Raw genomic sequence first — 24,062 nt, 5'->3', positions numbered from 1 at the left:
TGAAGAAACGTATTCTCCAGTTATGGATGCCATCACATTTAGATTCCTGATGAGTCTAGCAGCTGATAAAAATCTAGAGATGCGTCTCATGGATGTTGTTACAGCTTATCTATATGGATCATTAGATATTGATATCTACATGAAAGTTCCTGATGGATTTAAAATGCCAGAAGCATTAAGTTCCAAACCTAAAGAGTTATGTGCAATAAAATTGCAAAGATCATTATATGGGTTAAAGCAATCTGGACGTATGTGGTATAATCGTCTCAGTGATCATTTAACAAAAGAAGGATATGTGAATGATCCTATATGCCCATGTGTTTTCATCAAGAAAACAATATCCGGATTTGTAATAATCGCGGTATATGTTGATGATCTTAACATTATCGGAACTCAAAAGGAAATACAAAAGGCATCAGACTATCTCAAAGGAGAATTTGAGATGAAAGATCTTGGACAGACACAATATTGTCTTGGCCTACAAATAGAACATTCACAAAATGGTATATTTGTGCATCAATCCACATACACTAAAAGAGTGTTGAAACGATTTAACATGGATAAATCAACTCCTCTTAGCACCCCGATGGTCGTTAGGTCACTTAATATTGAAAGTGATCCATTTCGACCACCTGAGGAGAAAGAAGAGATACTTGGTCCGGAAGTACCATATCTAAGTGCAATTGGAGCGCTGATGTACCTTGCAAATTGTACACGGCCTGATATATCATTTGCTGTGAATCTTTTGGCAAGATTCAGCTCATCTCCAACTCGAAGACATTGGAATGGGATTAAACATGTTTTTCGTTACCTCCAAGGGACCATTGATTTAGGCTTGTTTTATCCTAAAAGTTCAAAAGGTCAAATGGTTGGTTTTGCAGATGCAGGATATCTTTCAGATCCACACAAAGCCCGATCGCAAACAGGATACGTTTTTACGATCGGAGGCACTGCTATATCTTGGCGTTCTCAGAAACAAACGCTTGTGGCTACTTCTTCAAATCATGCTGAGATCATTGCACTCCATGAAGCAAGTAGAGAATGTGTTTGGCTGAGATCAATGAGCCGACACATCTGTTCAAGCAGCGGGATTGACGAAAATACGGAGCCAACTATTCTATATGAAGATAATGCAGCATGTGTTGCTCAAACAAAGGACGGATATATTAAAAGCGATAGAACGAAGCATATTCATCCGAAGTTCTTCTCATACACTCAAGAGCTCGTGAAGAAGAAAGAGATTGAAGTAAGATATGTCCAATCATGCGACAATGCAGCTGACCTCTTCACAAAATCACTTCCGACTTCGGTATTCAGAAAGCACATCCACAACATTGGAATGCGTCATCAGAAAGATCTATGACTGCTCATTCGAGGGGGAGCTTACGTAGTTGTACTCTTTTTACCTTACTATGGTTTTTCCCATAGGGTTTTCCTAGAAAGGTTTTTAACGAGGCAACAAAGACGTTAAGCAAGAGCGGATAGTGACACCGGCCCCCAAGGGGGAGTGTTACGAAAGTCAAAAATAGGAGGAGGAGCCGTTTTCGTTGAAAATATAAAAGATGTGGGGCCCGCTGCACTATTTGCACAGTAAATTTCTTTTCTATATATATGATCGATTTCGATCATTTGAAAACGCATCATTCACTCTTCTCTTCCCTCTGTAATAATCTTTCTATCAGTGTTATAAATTCTACGGGTATAAATTTTGCCCTTATTTAAATTCTCGCGATACAATAAAATTTCAGTTCTTTTCATAACAAAGAGAAAATTCTTAGACAAGTAGATATTGACAATACTTCTAAATAAAGTTGTTAGAATTTTAGTTGTTTAATGATAATATGTATATATAAATGATTATTGATAAGAGTGATTTACACTTTAAGATAATTTTTGACATTTTATTTCAAAGAAGAGATTCCTTGCCAGCTAAGTTGTGATAAGTCATCCTATCACCTAAGTATTTTACATCACATGGGTCCTTGTTAACTTAGACAGACAATCTAGACTCTAATACATAATAATAGAACTGGGCTCAGAAACCCTTCAACAAACGGGGCAGAGGGTTTCAGCAGTTGTAAATAATCACAAAATAACAAATGTGACAACTTTTTTTAAACACCGGTTAATTATTAATATTACAGACTATGAAAAATATTACATATACGATTTTACAGTCGACAATTCTATATATCATATGAAGTTATGACTATTTACGTCTGACTTCATCATCCTAAGCCACATTATAAGATCCACACCTTAAGGTATTTCTCACACCATGCTGAAGATCTTTTATAAGCATTTTTCAAATATCATGCATAATTCGCTTTCTCTAAGACTTGAAATTCATACTTTTTGTTGTAAAAGCATAGATGAACCCTTAATCAAACTATTGGACTAAGGGAACTTCCACAATGAGAACCTTATATACAAACACGTTTAATGACATATTTTATAGGAACATGGTTAACATACCAACATTAATTTCTATACGAGACCGGTTTACAAACTAACATTAAATCAAAGTAACATCATATACCATTTCCATTGCTGAAAATAACTCATGAAACCAAAGAAGATATCTGGAATTCCACAATGACAACCTTATATACAAACACGTTTAATGATATGTCCAAATACATGTGCTTGCCCACCCCTACCTATAATAACATCATATACCATTTCCATTGTTGAAAATAACTCTTGAAACCAAAAAAGTTCATTTAACATGTCAGCAATTTCCGACAGATGACCAAGATACCAAATTGCGTGTTCACTGTCTTCCTAAACACCAAAGGACCTCCTAAATGGATAGCCAACTTGTAAGCAACCTACAAGTAATAAGACAAGAAGCCTAATCCACATCATATCAAGCAAAAAGGGGTTAAACTTTTATTTGAACGGGAAATAAATATTTTTCCAACCTCTCTTTATATAGCTGAAACTTGTCAATTTTTTTCCTCTCTTTTTTTTCTAAGCCACTTGACCTTCCTCGGCCGCCTCTCTTCTAAACCGAGACGAGTTCGTTTACATGATGGGTCTCGTCAAGGGGCACAATCTATCTCCAACAATAAACTCCCCTCCTTCAGTTCATTGCAAGAGACAAAATCGATCTCGATAAATTAGATAGAATGGGCCGATAATGTAAACAAACTAGGCGTTATGCATCTTTCAAATTATGTTTTTGTTCTTAGTTGACATCTCGGCGATCACGGGATGCGATCTTGGTTTTCCAAGTTTAATTTGGTTCAAAACTAAACCAGAAGCGGTTTGATTTCAAACTGTTTTTCCAGGTTTTTGAAAAGTAGAATTGTTGCCTCCCCGAAATGCGGAACGTAGCCTCTCTTCTGGGTCCAGTAAACCAAATGATGGTGTTCTTTCGAGTTTTGCATTGGTTTTCCTGTAAAGATAATTATCATTTTCTCATTTCCCCACTTCTTCTCGCGTATCAAGGTAGATTTTCACTCTCTAACTCTCTAACTCTCCAATCTCCGCATTTTTTATATAATTTTCCAATTTTCTACCACTTTATTTGTAATTTCTTCGAACTGCTTTGCCTTCTTCGTCTGTTCGTCGAGAAGATTTCTTAAATCCATAAATGTTGGACTAAAGGTAAGGGGGCATTGTTGATGGATCAGACTCTGATGAGTCTAGATCTTTTCCCAATTCGAATCAAAGATACAGATTGCGCTGGGAGACATAGAAACCGTAGATCTCGCCCAACTTCATTTGGTCCAGATTTCTGAGAACTTGCAGCGAGATGAGGAAACCATGAAATCTCTTATCAAGAAGAGGTTGACAATAATGTTGAAGAAGCTAACATGGATCCTGATATGTCCGAATTAGATACACAAAGGGTCGTCCTTACATCTTTGGATCTTCATCTGAAGTAGAAAGCCGAGCATCAAGGTTCGTCTACCAGGAAGAAATCCTCGAAGCTGATATCCGGCCATCAGTCGTAGAAGTCTAGAACTAGGTTGGACATCTTTCGACATGTTCTACAGTACAAGTTGTGAAGATACTCGCTAAACACCTAGGTGTTAGGGTAGATTTTACTTTCTTGATTCCAAAATTGGATCAATGACCGTGGAGACCTCTTGTAGGATATGCATGCATTTATGAATCGTGGTTCCAGAAAGACAGCATGTTGTGGTTCCCCATTCCACATATCATCACATCTTACTGTGATAGACAACAAATTGACTGGAACACCAAAATTCAATTTAATTTTCGGGTTGCAGAATTATGTTACTGACTCCATGTGTATCATGTGTGGTAGTTGCCTAGAACATCAAAATTCCTTACTCAGTAGAATGTGGAAACGAAAAAATGATCCAACCAGCAATGGAAAAGTCAAGAATAATAATATCCTTTCCTATGTTGACAGCCTCGGGGAACCATCTCAAAACGGGGCTCAAAACCTGATGCAAATTATCAATTCCATGTTGATACCCCTCCGGCTCTCGTACCAGACATTGAGCCATTGAAATATAAGATAAAAAAATGAAAGTCTTCGAAGAAAGTTTTTGCCGCAAAGGACAAAGACGGTGATTTTGCCACAACAACTTGGGAAATTATTGAGTTGTATGTAGAGTAGTCCAATCTTCACCCATCAAATACAGAGGTACAAGTGGCGACTTCTCATCCTCTCAAGACAATGATCTTATTGTGGAACGGATCCTTCTGGAAGCGGCAAAGCACACACTCAGAGGGGGAGCCATATGAGAGCTAGGGGTCAGCTGACCCCTATAGATTTTAATTATCTACACTAGTTTATGAGAATTTGTAGTACAGACCCTACTGAAAATATTTTATTGACCAATAAAATTGAAGCCTAAGTTAGTTCAGTTAAAAATAATTACTTGAATATTTCAAAAGTAACCTAAATCCACATGTATATCATTTTCTTTCTCAAATCCATATGAGTAAACCACACCACTTAAAATGGGCTTATTGCAAAAATTAAAACGAGAAAACGGGCATTTAAATACTGAACTTACTCAAATTTGCTAAAAAATACATGAACTCTTTATTAACCTAAATAAATAACAAACTTATGCTGACTGCCCCTTTTAGATATGAGTTTAGTCAACATTAATTAACGTTAAGTAGTCGTTTAGTGTTAACGACGACATAATCGATTTCATCTCTTCTCCCTCTTATCTCCTTCATCACCTTAGGACCCTAATCTCTGCAATTTATTTCTCCTCTGGTTCTTCGTAAAAATTCCATCATGAACACTAAGGAAAAAAGGAAAAAAATTCATGTACGTCGATCCAAGCCAAGAGAACCCGAGCATGAACCCCCACTTGTGGTTGAAAGCAACGCTGTGGAGAGGAATGGAGCTGAGGATGCTGACAGAGAGGAGCGTGAACGTGTGCCTGGTGATGACTGTGAAGCCATTGTTGACGATTCTGATGATGAATTGGTAGAACAAGTTGAAGAGAATGAAGCTCGAGAGGATGAAGCATCAATCGATGAGGTTTTGGTATTGGGAAAGACATTTTCCTCTGCGGCTGAGTTCAAGCAAGCTCTTTTGAGGTATTCTTTGAAAACAAGATACGACTTTAAGCTATACATTTCATCACAACTGAAGCTTGGTGCTGTTTGCTCGGACACTGAATATGATTGTCCTTGGAGGGTGTATTGTTCGTATGAAAAGAGGAAGCATAAGCTGCAAATAAAAGTGTATGTTAATGAACGCACTTGTATAAGGTCTGGGTACTAGAAAATGTTGAAGAGTTCGTCAATTGCGCAACTGTTTGCTGAAAGACTGAGGTTGAATCCAAAGCTTACAGCTATAGAAATTGGTGAAGATCAGGTATGCTTGTGTTGTTCTCTTTATATCTTCACATCATATTGATATGCTATGTTTTTTTTTTACAGGAAGGAGGGTCACAGCTTGGTTCACAAGGTGGATCACAGCTTGGATAATGAAGATGATGGTTCCTTTGTTGTGTTTACTTTTGTTTTTGTGATTGGTTTTCAAGTCGTGAGTTACACTAAAACTTTGATGTTGTGTTTCAGTTTTTTGGATGTGGCTTTTGTTGTTCTTAAACGAGTCTGCCATGTCTTTTAAGAATTTTTTTGTTAATTAAAATGTGAACTTAAAATCCTTCTTTTTAAAATAACGATGGTTAACTCGTGAAGCACGTGAATTTTCTGTTTCTTTTATTCATGTATTTGTATTAGAAGAGAAATTGGTGTGCTTCACTTCATTATTGTCCGATAGAGACTCTTCCTATATATTGTAATCTTTTTTTTCACTACATATGTGACGTGCTTTCAATCTTATTCAATCACAAGTTACAAAAAAAGTGTTATTGAATTTAAGATTCTTAAAAAAAAAACTGCAGACACTTTGTTTCAGATAAAAACAGAGTAATGATAAAGAAACATAAACTCAGTGCAACTAGTAAAAGAAACAAAATTGTTTTGTGCTTATCTTCTAACTTGGAAACATGTTTTAATAAGAAAAAACTTGAATTCTCACAAAGTCTTACAAGTGATAATAAAACCAACACAACAACACATAGATAGAAGAGATTAATACAAGAGGTAGACAATGGCCAACACAGTGATAAAAGAGATTAATCCAAGACATATTTTCCACTTACTCATCAGAATTTTGGTCCAAATAACCTCTTCACGTCCAAGAACAAATTGGACAGTCCAAGATCATTTCATGGTAAAACCCAGTTGCTTCTGAAAGGAAAGTTCTGAACTGGAGCTTGAGATTTGCGACCCGGTCAGTCCAAAACAAAATTGGACAGTCCAAGAACAGAGACCAAATTGGACAGTCCAAGACATATTTTCCACTCCCACATATACACTTCGAAGGGAAACCTCTCTTTCCAAAATCTTGTTTTAAAAGTTACTCGAATTCAAAAGCCCTTTTTTCAAAAAAAAAAAAAAAAAAGTTACTCGAATTCATCTCTTTCATGTTTGAAATAGGAGAGGGAATGTTTGGAGACTTGATTTCGTGCTCTGATGTGAAGAAAGAGAGAGGAGAGAGAGATGAAATCGACTAGGTTAGTGTTCTTACGGTTTCAATTTGGGGATTTAAGAGAAAAAATTTTAATTTTAAAACGACTACGTTTATGTCGATGTTAACAATAAACAGCCGCTTAACACTAATTAATGTTGACTAAACTCATATCTAAAATTGCTCAGTCAACATAAGTTTGTTATTTTTGTAGGTTAACGAAGAGTTCATGTTTTTTGGCAAATTTGTGTAAGTTCAGTATTTAAATGTCCGGTTTCTCAAATTAAAACTCATGTATATCTTATTAAAAAATTAAAGAATGATTACTAAAACTATTTCTTTCCTTAATCGTTATTTCTCCTATAACAAAAGCTACAACCGTGTATTTAATCATTTTTATTGTCTAGTTTAGGATATATAATTATAAGAAATGGTTTTTTAAAATATATTAAAGCACTTTCTATTGATCATATCTTCAATTTGTTAAGTAAAAACACATTTAAATTATAAAAATAAGCATTTTAAATAAAAATCGGGTGAGCCAATAACTTACATACAAATTGCTATATAATATCTATATGTAAATTTAATTTAAATAAAATTATGAATCATAAATTATAATTTTAATATTTTAGTTATACATTATTAAAATTAATTAGTTTCATTACTATAAAATATTTTATAAGGTTTCCAAACATAAATAATGATAAAATGTTTTAACATTATGGTATGTTATTGTATTGTAGTTTTTTTTTAACGTCTGATTAGTTATGTTTTTACAACGATGACAAATATTACATAGATGATTTTATAGCCGACAATTCTACCATCATATGAGAATTCACGTCTGACTGCATCACTCCGAGCCGCCCTATGAGATCCATGTTCGATGATACGTCATGCACGATGTTGAAGACTTCTTGTAACTTATTCTCCATAATCTGCATAATTTGCGTTTTATGGAGTTTGAACCCCAGACCTCTTGGTGTAGAAGCATTAATGAACTCTTAGTTAAACCATTGTAATAAAGGGTTTCCACTTGTATTGTAGTTTTATATATTTAATATTTTAAATAAATATGTAATATATTGAATAGTTACTATCGAAATAAGTCAGAACCGGCTGCTTGACACGGTGGAGTTTGGTATGCCTCGGAGGATACTCCTCTGGTAAACAATTTGGATGCTCCTGCTGAGTTCTTTCAACAAATAAAAAGCGGCACGAGACTTTTTTTTTCTCAAGTGCATTACTTGACTTTTCCAGACAAGTATCATGAAATCGCCTGAGCTGGCATTGTTGTAAGTAACTGGATCTTTATTCATTTAGCTCCTCTCTTTTTTTTATTGTGAATTGACTGCCAACTTTTTAATTATTCTTACCTCATAGTGTTTGACTACGATAACGCTCCGAAGAAGAAGGAAGTTGACGTTCATAGGGCCTTCGGGGGTAGCCAAGGTGAAATCAGACATGCTAGATAAGTTTAAGTTTAAGGCAGAATTCCAAGTTATCAAGAAGAGTGAATCATGTGTGGTTGCCGACAATAATCAATACAATCGCAGTTAAAATTATGAGAATTGTAGGGTATGGGCATGACCATCCCAAAAGGTCCACATGATAGGTGTTCTGACCCATGACTGTGCGGGAAAGACTCGGCTCTACAGCTTGCGAGCGATCGATCGGCTCGGCTCGACTTGAGACTACTTTTAGTCGATCAAGCGAGCGACTGAAAGCAGTCGACTCGACGACTCGAGGCAGCAGCCCGACAGCTCGGCCCAATCAACAAAAGACCCATGAGGTCAAGACGAGTTAGGTTAATGAACGACCGCCTATAAAAGGGAAGAAAGAGACAGCGAGGAAGGGATCCGCAAATCACTACACACTTACTTTCGGCTAGAAATTAGAGTTTTACATCTTACTCTCGCCGACTTGTACCTTCCGGCGAACTAGCTTTCACCGGCTTACTTTTGATCGTTTCTTTCCCCTTTTGTAACACAATCAAACGACTCTCTGATCTAATAAACGTTTTTGTCTCGACCCACCGATGAGTTCTCATCTCTTCTCTTTACTAGTTTATCGACAGTTCTCGGTTCAAACAAGAATCTTGGTGAATTGGAAGTTTCCAAGGCTGCTTCCGCGAAACTGGAATTTGAGAAGGACCCTCCACACGCTGAATTCAGAGACCAATTGTCTGAGACGTTCCGCAAGTACTAAAACAAATTTAGGACTCACATAAAACCGCCCTTGGCTATTGTGGCTAGGGGTGTTCAATCCGGATATCGGACCGGTTTCGGTTCGGTTTTTTCGGTTTTTTGGTATTTCGGTTAGTAAAATATAACTATCATTCTAAATCCACATTTACTTCGGTTCGGTTCGGTTTATATACCGCTGGTTTTCGGTTTATTCGGTTTTATACCAAAACATAATTATTTAGTTTGGGATCATATTATATAAATTTTAGAGTCATATTGTCATTTATTAAAAATATATTAGATTTTCAAATAAAAGAACAAAAAAAATAAAAACGCTTATACCTTCCAATGAAATAATCAAATCTAGAATTAAAATCAAAGCTCGAAATTTTGAAAATAAAAATAAAAAACAAAAGAGAAGTATGAAAGAAAATGTTTCCACTCTTCCATATTCAGTGTTCATCAAAGTCATGTTTCGTCGAGTGAAACTCTGTTCGTTTATAAATAAGAAAAAAAATTGTGAAGAATTTTTTCTAGTTATTATCCATCAAATTTATAACATTTACTTCAATTTAATCAATGCTAAAAGAAAGCAAAATGATTAAAAGAAGAAGACTTTTTTTTTTTTTGATCAAGATTAAAAGAAGAAGACTAAGAAAATAAAAAGCCTCAGTTACGATGAATTGTTATTTAATTATATTTTAAGTGTTTTTCAAATTATGATTCTTTATTACTATAAAAATATGGTAATAATTATTAACAAAAGAATAACTTATATAACAAATATATTTTTCATGTGACGTTATAAAATATGTACATATTTACATGTTTTTAATTTTGATCGGTTTTGTTCGGTTTATTCGGTTTAATCGGTTATAAACCAAACCATATCCAAATCCTACGATTTTTATAAAATCATATTCATTCGGTTTATATGGTATATATCAAAACCACACCATATTATCTATTTCGGTTCGGTAAGGTTCGGTTTTACCATATTGGACAAGCCTAATTGTGGCAAACAGAACCAAATTCAAAATATGATTTTTAAAGGATCCTTTAATAAAACAATTGGCTAAAACAACAACACACTGAACAGTTTCAAACATCATCAACAAGAAGGGAAAAAGCAGAGCATCTTTTCTTAACTCTAATAAACACAAGAAAAGGCGACTAACACCAAACCCTTCCTTGATTCCTAAAGGTACATCACAACAGTTCGAACAACTCATTAGGTTCCTCAGAGACAGCTACTACAGTTCCCAAGCTCATGAACAACAGCTTCCACGGAGGGTCTCTCAATGGGAGATTCATGAGTACACAGCCACGCGATTCTCGCAAGCTTCGTGGCTTCGTATTCAAAGAACTTCCCCTGAAGATTTGGGTCAATGTAATCATGAAACCTACACGCTTCAGTTCCAAGCTTCACCAGACTCCTAACCTCCTGTTTCCCAGATAGTATCTGAAACACAAGAACCCCAAAAGCATAGACATCGGACTTCTCGGTGAATCGCCCTGTTGTGGTGTATTCTGGAGCGAGATAGCCCATTGCTGCACTGTCTTTGACTGCAGAGAAGACGATGTCGTTTGTGAGAAGTGTGTGTAGACCGGAGTTTGCGAGCAAGGGACTGTATCGCTGGTCGATCAAGACTTTCTCAGCTGAGATGTTTTGGTGAATCAACGCCGGTTTGTTTCCTTTATATGAATGCAGGTAAGCAATTCCTAAAAATCAAAAGCATACATTAAATTAAACAGAAGCAAATCAAGAACAGCAGAGAGAGAGAGGAAAAAAAGAAAAAAACATACCCTTAGCGATGCCTTTGGCGATGGATACTCTTGTAGACCAATCAAGAACATGAGTATCGCCATCTTTGAGATCAAGGTAGCTCAGTAGATTTCCATTGGGAGCATAATCATAGATGAGGAAGCATTCTCCACGTCCTCTTGAACAGCAGAAGCCTCTAAGCCTCGCCAAATTTTCATGTTTGAGAGACGCCAACATGTTGAGTCCTTTCAAGAACTCCGGCTCTTCGGATCTGCAGCTTGTTTTACTAAACCGTTTGATGGCAACAGCCGAACCATCCCTCAAGATTCCTTTGTAAGTCGCCGAGAAGCTGCTTCTTCCGAGCAGATTCACTTCCGAGAAATACTGAGTAGCGGTCTCAACCTCTTCCAGGTTGAATCTAAAGCTCTGGATAACCTCCTGATCAAAGATGCTGAGATTCCTATTGTCTGAAAGCGGATCCCAACCGTTGGAATATTCAAAACTGGCCAATGGAGAACCATTGTTCTTCCTTCCTTTGGCGTTGAGTCCGGTTTCAGACATCTCATAAGCAGTTGAAAGCTTCTGTTTGCGTCTGCGGTAGTGTGTGAACAAGAGGATGCTTACGGCGGACAAGGCGATGGTCGAGACAACCAAACCGATCAAGATTGAACCTTGGTGAGAATTTGGAGAAGGAGCACCACTACATTCAGTTCCATTGCAAGGTAACTGAAGATCAGCTGATTCCGGTATAGCCCTCGATGGAAACCCCTTCACGGTTGCACTATACGGCTTTGGTTCCTCAGGAGCTGTGCCATTGCAAGGTTTCAAAGGCGAGAACTCAGCTCCACATAGCCCCAAGTTGTTCTCAAAAGCAAAACCTTCATTCAATCTCTTCAGTACTGTCAAACATAAATCCAAATGAGTAAATACTACACAAATGCATAGTTTTTGTTTCTAACAAACTGATGGAAACAGTATATTACCAGGAGGTACATTGCCAGAGAGAGAGTTGTTGCGGATATCGAGGACTCTAAGCAGAGGAGGGACAGCTAGTTTACCAGGCACAGAACCAAAGAGGTGATTGTAGCTCAAATCTAGCCGCTCTAACGCGTTTAAATCCCCTAAACTGGCGGGTATAGCACCGGTGAGTTTGTTAGACTGAAGAGCAAGAACAATGAGCTTCTTCAGTGAACCAATCTCCCTTGGAATGCTTCCTGTCAAATTGTTGTAACACAGCTGCAAAACTACACCACAAAACCAGAAACAAGCTTTAAAGTTCAGTTTTTGTCTTAACTTCATATACACACAAATACACAGGTTGAGAAGTGAGTTCTAGATTAGGAAACGTGGCCCTAGTACTAATTCAAACTCCAAAGTTAAAAGACTTTTGAAGTAATTCAATCAACATATCTAAATGAACAAGATTATTCTAGAGAAAGTACAATCAATTCAAGTCCGTATTAATTAGGAGGCAGAAAGCAATCAATGGTTCAAATTCAAAGTTTGTCTCTTATATTTTGATGTAGCATAAAGTTCTTGACTTTTCTTCCTTGTAGTAAAGATACAAAAAGGAAAAAAAATTTAAATCCCAAACAAAGGACATGAAAAGGACGTCTGAAGACACATCATTAACGCATTAAATTCAATAAAACAAAAAATCTTCTAACATTTTCAGATTTCAAAATCTTCATTGAATAATCTTGGGACAAGTTTTCTTTACAGAAACCAAGATCTATCTTGAATGATGAATTGATTAAAAATAAACTAACCTTGCAAGCTTTCCATCTTCCCAATGTGAGAAGGAATATCCCCGGAGAGATTGTTAACATTGAGGTAAAGATCCGTAAGCTCCGACAAGTTACCGAGTTCTCTAGGGATGTCTCCGACAAGAGCATTGTAATGCAAGAACAGACCCGTCAAGTGTTTAAGCTCTGCAATGGCCGGAGAGAGTTTACCGGAAAGCCCTTTCCCTTGTAGAGATATGTTGGAAACTTGTCCTTTCCAATCGCAGCCAACGCCTTCGAAGTCCTTGCACAGATCTCCATTGATGCTCCATGAAACTAGGTGTTTGCCTTCTGGGTCTAGCATCTTTTTAATGTCTAACAGTGTCTGTAACTCGTCGGTGGGTACTGATCCGACCCGGTTGAAGAAAATGAGGAAGAGAGGAAGAAGTTGCAGCAGCATTTGTGTCGGCGCCATTTTTGTTTTTTTAACTAGGGTTTGTTTTTGAGCTCGAGAACCTGCTTCAGAAGCTAAAGCTTAGCTAAAAGAGATTGATTTCAGATTTCTTTACTTTTCTTTCTCTCTCATTCTCTGCTGAAACTCGGTTTTTAAGGGAGGAGAGAGAAGATAAAAGACAGAGATGTCGCGTGCTTTGTCCATTCAGACAAAAAGATTAATCGAAAGGAGTGTTGTGTTCTGTGTGTTGTGTTCTGTTTCAGAGAATCTATGAGATTGTTTTAAAGGTGATCGTCCAATCTTTTTGTAGTTAATATGAACCGTTGGATCTGTTAGAATTTATTGTTGGTGATTTTAGTTATGGTAAGATGGTTTGCATGTTATCTTTTCTTCTCGCTGATTGGTATTGGTCAAGTAGCTTCTCCCTCTCACCAAGCATGTTCTCTTTATTTTTAGTTTATAATATTATTTAAATTCTATTTGGCATTGTATTCTTTACTATATTACTAACTAGAAAACAAATTATTTCAAAATCTTTCTATACATTAATTTTACTATATATACATATATATATATATATCAAGAGTTGTTTATAAATTATTGTTGTACTTAATATTAAATTATCAAAATGGTAAAAATAGTTTAGTGGTTAGACTGATCTATGATGGCTTAGTCGTTGAAAATTTTATCAAGGGATTGCGCAATCTAGTATTTTCACTATCATTTCAGTCATGGTAAAGTATAAAGAAATTTTGACCCTCAGAGACACATTTTGTCTTATTAATATCACTCAAAGTCACATTGTGATACAGCACACTTTCTCACACTTCCTTTATGCTATGGTTACTAATATAACCCTAGAGACAATCTAGTTAACCACCCAACTTGACCAATCTAGTTAACCAAAACAAAATCAATTCCTTATCTTTTACTTTTTACCAACCATCTCTTTACCTTATCTTTTCACATTCTCACGGTTCTTATAAATCAATCTCAATCTCCAAGAACCCTAATCCTTTTCTCCCGATGAACCCGATGAACCCGGTGACCCCGATGAACCCTAATCTTGTCTTTGTTACTTTCTGATTCTCTTCTCCGAAATCGCTTATCTGTTTAACCAAATCCTACGGCTCGCTTTTCGTTTCTCGTCCCAGAAGTTCTTGAACTTTGCGGTCCAAATCAAACCTCACTAGACCTTTGGCTTTCTTGTTCGTCGCACCGATTTCGCTTATCTGTTTCACCGACAAACCTCACCAGTTCTTGATACTCGCTTCCCGGTTCACCGACAAACTCCTAATGGAAGTTAGATCCCGATTCTCACTTTCTTTTCCTTATTCTCTATTCCTAAATATAATCTAATTGATTCCGTCGGTTTGGAGAAAACCCTAAAATTTTGAATTTTTCCTTATAAATTGCAGATAACGCGTGTGATACCCGTCTCCCCGAGAGGCTTTTCGCCACTGATAGATTTCCCCGTAATCGTTTGAATATCTACTCTAGGCCGAACATTCTAGCTTTCGTTCGCCACGTTCTTCGCGGTTCTGAAGTGTTTGCAAAGATTAGGAAATCTTCCTTCGGAAAGCTTTTTGATCTCCCAACTCATCAGTGCCCAGTTTCCTGTAAGCTGATACATAGCCTTCTCTCCCGCCAGTTGCGCTGCAATCAAGAACACACGCTATGGTCTGTGTTTGGTAAAGACCCTCTTAGATTCAGTCTCGAAGAGTTTGGGACCATTACCGGCCTTAATTGTGGCTCATTCCCCGACGGCTACGAAGCACCTGACCACAACCAAAAGGATGCAAACAAGCAGAAGGGCGCACACAAAGATCTGTTGTGGCAGAAGATAGTAGGCAAGTACGACAATATCACCATTGCAGACTTAGCTGACGAGCTTGAGCACGACCACCAAATGGATGAGTGGAGGAGAATCTGGCTTGCTCTCATCATCATACTTGATGGAGTCTTGATCGCCTCCCAACAGATTTTCCGCCCTACGCTGAGGTACGTTCCGATGCTGGACGATGTTGATGCTTCCTCGAATTCCCTTGGGGGCGTGAATCGTTCCTACACACTGTGCGCTGCATGAAACCGCCTAAGTTCGAGAAAGGCAAAACCGTAGACAGCCCAGTTGATATGCTTGTTCTAAAGCTCAAACAAGAAACATACCCATGTTGCTCTCTAAGATCCCTGCTCCCTTAAACGACCAGACAATAATGGAACTTACCGAGCCTAATCTACCTAACCATCCGTCCATTGAACTAGATGCAGTTCTACAAGTCTAAGTTAACCCCTCTGTAAGTATATAGCTCCTCTAGCGCCCATTGTTTTCCTTTCTTTGCTGACTGACCACGCTAACTTTGTGTGTTCTGTCCCATGCAGCTGCGGGTGACACCACTCATACCGGTCATTAGGGGACCGCATACTGGGTGGGGGGTATGGCCAAAAGATAAGACAGATGATAAGGTGACACATACATGGAGCAGCTGATAGCCAACAATCACTGCTTTTCTAAAGCTATGTGGCCCGGAGGAGATTGCTCGGAGCCTGTTTTCATGTTTACTCCAATACCGGAAAAACCCGTCAACAAGAAACACACTGTTCCGAGGAAAAGGAAGGAGTCTACGCTCAAACCTCACAAAGCGGGGAAAGAAACTTCAGTACCTACAGATCAAAGGCGTAGCACACGCTTGCAAGCGTCCTCCACACCAACTCCCGCCCCGTCCAACGAGTTGTTAGAAGCTAGAATCTCTACTTTGGAAGCCAATGCCACCGTGATGGCAGCCAGAATCACCGGCTTGGAAGCCACAGTTGCCAAGTTGGGAGCATCCAACGAGCGTCTTAAACAAAAGCTACACCGGAAACGTAAAAGGAGCAGAGCCACTTCTTTATTACCACAGTTTGTTGTCGCGCATCGTCGCAAGAGCGCACCTCAGGCACCACAGACTAATGATCTCCCCGGTGACGATCATCATGATTCTCCCAACTCTAAGAGGCGTAAGACCAAGCAGGTAACCCATTTGACTTGTATAATAACATACATAACCATTACATAATTTTGCTTCTCAAACTTTGAGGTTTAATTGTTTCCGAGGTCTCTGATGGCATTTTGGGTTCTGGATCTTCAATTCTGAGTCAATACCGTGCCCAACATTGTGCTTCTAGACGCATTGATTTCAAAAACCACGTTTTTACTGACCACCTATCAGTGGACCACCCCTCTGCTGACCACAAATCCTCTCCACATCACTTTCCCGGCCCACACTCTCCCCTAAGCCACTCTCATAACCAACGCTCCACCCCATTCCTAGCTACTGACCACAACTCATCTTACCACCAAATCAATCCTCATCAATCTCCTGACCACCAATCTCCTAACCATCAAACACATAACCACCCATCACCTGCTAGCGGTTCTGCTAACCACAACTCTCCGAACCACGACCCTCAATCCTGTGACCCCTCTAGTCGTCGACCCCCTTGACCACGCACCGCCCATCCACGTTCATCCTACCACCACAACATCAGACCCACCCGCACCTGACCATAACTCTCCTCTGCCCGCATTTTCCCTCGCCCAAAATTCTCCAACCATGAAAACATCTACCGAACTATCTCCCCTTTTCACTGCGGTCACCTCTCCAAAACACCCACTCCCACCTGCTCATGCTCTCTCCCCTCAAGGAACCCTTTCACAACAATACGCCCCAATAGGGACTTTGCCACAGTTTGATGCTACCGCTCTTAACAAACCATCATCCCAATCATCGCCTTCTCACGGTCTTACATTACCCTAACCTGATACCCCCCACCTGTCTACGACTCCTCAGCCCTTATGTACTCCCCAATTCCACTTTTTAACCCCACACCTGCTGCCACAACCCCACCCACCATATCCCCTAATCCACTATTTACCCCACCACCTGGTTTGACCACCACACCAACCAGCTCCCCAAACAAGCCCGCTGGCTTCTCTACCCACTACTCCACGCCAAATGCTTTCGCTGCAACTGCTAGTTTTAAAGGGTCTACCAGCCGTTTAATCTACCAAGTAAAGGACACTTCCTCATTCACTGATACTTCATTGATCCTCTTCTTATAACCACCATTCTTTCTAAACTCACTCACTCCTTTAATTGCTCTAGGATCCAACCAACGAACACGGAGTAGGAGAAGCTAGTGATTCATCACCAGACAAGACAGTACGCAGGGTTGTGGACGAACTCAATGTACTGTTTCTAACAATAGCTCTCTTAACCTTAGAAATCGATGCCCCCATTCTAATCCTTGCCCCGCTTATATTGCAGGCACAAACGTCTGTCCCGGAAGTTTGCGAGCTCAGTGACTCATCGCCAGCCAGAAAAACAAAGGACCATCACCCGTCTGAGGCATAAAAGGTCCTAGCACAAACTTTCCTCAACCGCCCGGATTTCCCCCATTACCTTCTGGTCACTCCTCCACCGGAGGATCTATGGGACATTTTCGCAAAAACCATGGCAACCAACAAAAAAGTGTACGCCACATCACTGACCTTCTTCATACCGTACCTTCTACATTTTCACTCATCAACTATCTCTTTTTTTTTACTATGTATATCAGCTTCCACGTCACACCTTCAAAACTCGACTTCAGCAACCAGTTTCTCCTCCAGCTCGCTACTCCCTCCCAGTGGACAGACTCTCTGGTACGTGCAGACACAGTTTCTGATATAGCATCGTCCCCCACTATCACCTATTACTAACTTAATCTTTGTTTGCTTTATCTTTTTCCCTCCAGCACATGGCTGTGCTAATGCACATTTTAGACATGCATCACAAAGATGTGCTACTGATGGAGAATGCGACGTTTATGCCTCCCACCCTTACCTCATTGATGCAGTCTAAAGATCGCCAGTTCCAAGCCGCAGTTAAGAAAGACAAAATCCGGTGGGATCATCGGGTTTCCAAACTGATCCTGCTCCCTGGTAAAACCTGGATGAAAGAATTTCCAAAGATATACACTCCAATGATCTAGGCTGACAGACACTGGGTGGGGTTAGCCATCGACCTCCGGGCTGGACACGTCGACGTACTAGATTCGCTACCCTCTCTATACGACGAGGAAGATGTTCAACGATTTCTCAGGCCCATCCTCCAGATGCTCCCCTATCTCATCCGCTACCTGGTCAAGAACAACTCCCGTGATCTATCTCCTTTTACATGTCAACGGAGGACGGGCACCTATGAAAACACCAGGTCTGGCGACTGCGGTCCTGTCTGCGCTAAGTTTATGGAGCTACATCTATTCGGTGACCCGTATCCACACATGAGCGGTCTCACAGATGCCATGGTTGACAAGTTCCGCCAACAATACGCAATGGAAGCGTATAAAACCATTGTCTTACCAGCTTACTACTAGTCTTCTCTCCCTAACTTTATTCTATGGATTTAACAAGGTACCTTTTCATGTATTCTACTAATGTGACATCCTTGTTCTCGGACTACTTGTATTTTCTGTTTTGTTTTCATCCCGGCTAGAAACTACTATGTAACCTTGTATCAACCAACTAAACTATGCAGTGGCGTTAGATAATTTCCCAATTTATCTACTTCTGTGATGGTTAGCTTCATTGTGGTTGTATTGGTGAGCATCGATTTTACCATGTCAATTGGGCACTTTCGTAACCACGTCGTCATGTCCACAATACAAACAAATACATCGACCCTAACACACCAACCACTCGAACGCGTCCATGACCAAAAAAACATTGAAACTCAGCGCTTAGTACAATCACCTCGTGTCGTGGGACCATCCAAGCAAAAAATATTAATATCTTCACCTACTATAATGAAGCCTCTAGTTGCAGATCTCAGATCTAAAACACAACCGAAGCCTACACTACTTGGAATTCCCCTTCCTTTACTTTCCCCTTAAAATCAACACTCGCTTTAGCCAGTCCAAACCATGGAGACGGTTCAGGGGATCCCCAGGCATTGCCATTGCGGCTCTAACACCATTGTCCTGACTTCCAAGACTAGACAAAATCCAGGTAGAAAGTTCTTTCGTTGCGAGACATCTTCGAGTCAAGGTCATCTTTTCAAATGGGTTGATGAAGCGAACTCCGAAGAGTTATCCCTTTTGAAAGACAAGCAAGTCAGGTTGGATCAAGATCTGCTACAACTTAAGCAAGAGCTTCTTGACATGAAGAAAGACATCGGCGAGATTCTTCAGATTTTAGAGTGTTTCAGATCTAAGGTATAGATCTGGATATGTTTGCAGACACCATAAACTTGTTGTAAGCATTGCTGCAATCATAGTATTCAAAAAATATGGGTTATTGCCTTCCAAAATCTTGTATTACACATTCCACCGATCTACTATGGAGCAGGTACCGCCAAATGGCTAAACAATCACATTTCAGCCATCAGTTATTAGCCCAATCTAAACCACAACATCCCCTACTACACACAAATGCTAACCAACTTCCATACCCAATCTAAACCACAACATCCCTAACCACGTTCAACCACAGCATGACCCTAAACAACATGGACCAAAAACGTTTGAAAGAAATCACCTTGCAACTAATAAAATAAAACTGTACAGACACTGACCCCAACCACTCCGACAACCACTAAAGCTACTTGTTTTACATCCACCAACCACAAACCCGTCATCCATAATTAAACACACACCACAACTACACACTAAACAAGCGGTTCAAACCAGTTTAAGAAAATACCTTTCTGCATCAACTACACACTAACTGCGCAGCAACTGACCACAAGCTCGCTGACATCTTCCTAACTTCGTGATGACCAACAACACATAAGCCTCTTGTTGTACACACACAAACCACTAACATAAAATCCCAACCACAACTTTTCCAACCACGCTAACCCTTTGCTCACCAACAATGAAAAAACAATCGTTAACCCACCCCTACACCCTAAATAGTCGGCTCTTCCGAACTAACCATGACGAAACTAACCACGAACCAACTAAACACCAGCACAACATGGTGACATCAACCCCACACCCCCTGCATCTTTTGTTACACAACACCCCAACCACCACCACGTGATCCATAACCATAACCAACACAGATCTAACACCACACCCTAAACCTAAACCTGTGGCCAATCTCACGTGACATACCTTGTAACCAGAACCAAATTAATCACATTTTTCATGACCACACACACCTCCCTAAACCTAGACACGTGGCCAATCTCACGTGACATACCTTGTAACCAGAACCAACTTAATCACATTTTTCATGACCACACACACCTCCATTCATACCTAACAGCAACGTGTAACCAAATCATGACGACCACGACCACAAACAAGACAGCCATGCAAATAGCTTCCGTTACATTACTCCCAACCATAACCTATTTAACCACAGCGACCACAAACAATACATCCATGCCAATAGTTTACGTTAGAAAACTCCCAACCATAACCTATTTAACCACAGCCTACATAACCCCCCCCCCCCCCCCCACACACACACACACTTCCTTTCGTACTTACACCACCTTGTAGCCAAAACAAATACACAAAGACCACAAACGTGTCATCCACCCCGAAACCCAAATCAAAACATTCACCACGACTACACCCTAATGCTAACGACCCCCGCCTCTCTCATATACTACTCCACCTTTTACTCTGGTTCCAATCCAGCTTTTACTCCGCACATATCATATACTACACTCAATAGGAATACCAAACATCCAATTCCTTCAAAACAGCAATCAACCAAAACATAAGCGTCCATAGAGTTGTTTCTTGAAATCATACCAGCAAGGTTTTTGCTCACACAATTGGTGGTTGCTGGCATTAACATCTCTATTACATATACCAAAACTATTACTCCTTGAGGTTACACGGGTTCGGTACAAAAAACAATTCTCTCAGCACCTCCTTACAATACCCGTCCACAAAAAACTTCCATTACATAACAATCAATCTCCAATCATATCGGAGCAGTGCAATTAGTCCGGTTGTGTCCTTCTACCCTGCACCTCCCGCATTTATTAGGCACAGTCTTCTTCTTAGCACCCTGCATCAAAAAAAAAAAACCAATAAGCACACAGATGGATAGTCACAATTAATAAATAATCCCACACCAATTTCAAAAACATTATCTACCGGCATCTCCCCTGTCGAGGGGAATCGTTTGGTCCTACGCCTTCATGGTGGCCTCTTAGTCAATGGTGGCATCAACGTTGCATCCCTGACATTGTCTGGAATATATTCGTCCCTAGGGTCGCCAATTGGGCTAATAATACCTGCATAGGTTTCCCTCCACGCCACCGTCTTGTACCAATGTCCTACCATAGTCTCATATGCGAGCCCTATGTTGTCGGCTGCAATCATGGCATGCCCACATGGTATCTTCATGTTGTCAAAGTACTTGCAAGTACACTTCTTCTGCTCCAACTGAACACTCTCAGAACAACCAAACTTCCCAACAACTTGGCAGCTCCAGCTAGAAATAGAGTTAACCTTACTGCCCCTAAACATCGCCATGGTCTTCGTCATCACTTTATCGACTTCTATTGTCATCAAACCCCGGTGCTTATTGGCCTTCTTATGTCTTGCACTGAACCACCTTGTCATCATCCCTTGTATGAACATCACCAACTCAATTATTGGGGACGACCTACCCTCTACCAATGCGTTGTTAAGCTGTTCAACTATGTTACTAGTCATTATATTATACCTCTGCCCCCCAAAGTACGTTTTAGACCAACGTGCAGACCCTATCTTCCCCAAATAGACCCCACATTCGTTGTTTGACGCCCTGATCTTGTCACAGAAGTTTTTGTAATCTCTCATCCTATGCGCAGTCACAGCCGCAGTCACCAACCTCGCTAACCCCTTGCTAGAAAACCTAGCATTCACGTTCCTGGCCAAATGGACGATACAAAACCCATGATGGGCTTGTGGATACACACAACTGACCGCATTGGCAATCAAAGTGGCCATGTCTGATATTATAGCAAGGTTACTCGAATCCGCCAATAGCCTCTCAACCTTCTGCAGAAACCACGTCCAAGCCTCAATATCCTCACTGTCTACTATTGCAAATGCCATAGGAAACACTTGGAAATTGCCATCTTGTCCGCTTGCTGTAAGCAACACTCCCTTGTACTTCCCACTTAGATGTGTGCCGTCTACAACCAACACATGCCTCAGCTTGTGGAACCCCTTAATAGATGCCCCAAACGCCAAAAACATGTAAAGGAACCGCTCCACACCTTCGTCGTCCACCTCTGTCTCAATATCAGCTATCGTCCCGGGATTAGCAAGTTTCAGCATATAAAGATACTCAGCCAGCTTCATATACGAGTCGTCATCTGGTCCCCTCAACTCAAACATTGCTTTCTCTTTGGCTCTGTAACACTTCATGTAAGATACCGACAGCCTAAGATCCTCCATCAAGAGCCTTTGTATTTCAACCACCTTTGGGCCTTTTGAAGGATCTTTAAATTTCGCCTTGTACACTGCTGCGATAACCCTAGCAGTTCCCCTACTGCCATACCCATTCCTACTCTCGATTGGACAAGAATGATCCAGCTGAGCTTTCCTAATTTCATAGTAACCACAACCCCGTATCTCATGAGCTGTGACTCTCCAGTCACAACGATCATCGGGACACTCGCACACAAACGAGTCAACCTTTGTCCTCGTCTGTTTGAACTGAAACTGCCCTTTAATAGCGTAAATGGCCAAAGCAATCTGACAATCGACTTTACTACCATACACTCCCAACATGAACAACACCATCAGCCTCATCGACCTCTAACCCTGGGATTTCGGAGGCTTCGTACACCATGTCATCATACAAAGGCGGAATGTCAAACTCTTCGTCATCCACATCTTCCAGCTTGCGGTTACTCGGATCTTGACCACCAGACTCCCGACCACGGCTGCTACGTCCACCAATACTCGTTCGACCCATCCACGCGTAGTCATCCACGGGGATCTCACCCTTCAAACCATTACCCCCGCTGCTTCCCCCGACAGGCTCACTTCTACTACCCTCCGACAACTTACCGACCCCGTTTGCCTCTTTCTCGTTAAACACAACTTCCTCGGCGTTGCTGCCTCCCAAATCACCATCTATTAGTGGCTCCCACAACTCAACGTCATATCCTCTAGGCCTAACATCCCTTTCATCAATCTCTTCTGGCCCACTGTAGTCGCTATCAATACCGTCGCTCATGCCATTACAATCCCCTCCACCAGTGGTGTTACTTTCTGACCTTAACCGCTCTTCGATTTTCTCAACGTCCTCAATAAGCTGAAAATCATCAAGGTTAATGAATTGGTTTTTGAACCAACGCTGGAGAGGTCGACAGTCTTTCTTTTATTACCACTCTCGCGCTGCTTCGTACTGCATCTCGGTGTTTCAAAGCCATCCATGTCAGGAGCAGCCGTACCATACCCAAAACTTTCGAAGGTTGCGAACAGATTCAAACTCCCGGTGACTTTCATGTGGGAAAAGAAATACCTAAGCGCACCATCGCTTGTCAGCAGGACGGGGGGGGGGGGGTTTAATTCCGGTTGCAAGTTCCTTGCTGTCCGGCGGCCAATAGCTAAGCACTATATTGAAAGAAGTTTCCGACTTCTTGAACTCAGCAAACACCCGAATCTCGAACTCCTTTATGGTCAGCGCTTCATGGACAACAGGTATCATCCTCGCCATATTTGTCTTATCCACAACAAACTCCCATTTCCCGTCAGACCCACAAAGCCATGCTCCACACATCACCATACACATCTCGTCAATCTGCATCAACAACGTACATCGTTTACTGCGGAAATCTAGAAAATACTCAAAAACATAACCCTAAACACAATCTGGAAACTACACCATAACAAGATAAATCCATAAGAAATACAAACTAACTTTCACTTCGGCAGCGAAGGAACTCGGCGCGGAGCTCCCTAC

The 24,062-nt window shown here is 40.3% G+C and overlaps 1 protein-coding gene across 1 annotated transcript; it reads right to left on the bottom strand.

Moving 5' to 3' along the window:
• Positions 1-10,206: 10,206 nt before the first annotated feature.
• On the bottom strand, positions 10,207-13,348 carry LOC106423927 (LRR receptor-like serine/threonine-protein kinase GSO1). Its single transcript, XM_013864669.3, has 4 exons — positions 12,709-13,348; positions 11,923-12,183; positions 10,981-11,838; positions 10,207-10,896 (listed from the first exon to the last, which is right to left on the bottom strand). The coding sequence occupies exons 1-4, from the start codon at positions 13,136-13,138 to the stop codon at positions 10,415-10,417; spliced, it is 2,031 nt and encodes a 676-aa protein (XP_013720123.1). The 5' UTR covers positions 13,139-13,348; the 3' UTR covers positions 10,207-10,414.
• Between the last annotated feature and the right edge of the window lie 10,714 nt (positions 13,349-24,062).

This window comes from Brassica napus, chromosome C9 (assembly GCF_020379485.1).
Source record: "Brassica napus cultivar Da-Ae chromosome C9, Da-Ae, whole genome shotgun sequence".
NCBI lineage: Eukaryota > Viridiplantae > Streptophyta > Magnoliopsida > Brassicales > Brassicaceae > Brassica > Brassica napus.
Note: the sequence above shows the minus strand (reverse complement) of the source record. Positions and strands in the feature narration are given on the sequence as shown.

What these genes read in the sequence shown, in the direction of transcription:
- LOC106423927 (XM_013864669.3), bottom strand. Translation starts at nt 13,138, where the DNA reads ATGGCGCCGACACAAATGCTGCTGCAACTTCTTCCTCTCTTCCTCATT. An exon ending in CTCTGGCAATGTACCTCCTG is followed by an intron (nt 11,839 to 11,922) that starts GTAATATACTGT and finishes TATGTTTGACAG; the next exon opens with TACTGAAGAGATTGAATGAA. An exon ending in CGCCAAAGGCATCGCTAAGG is followed by an intron (nt 10,897 to 10,980) that starts GTATGTTTTTTT and finishes TTTGATTTTTAG; the next exon opens with GAATTGCTTACCTGCATTCA.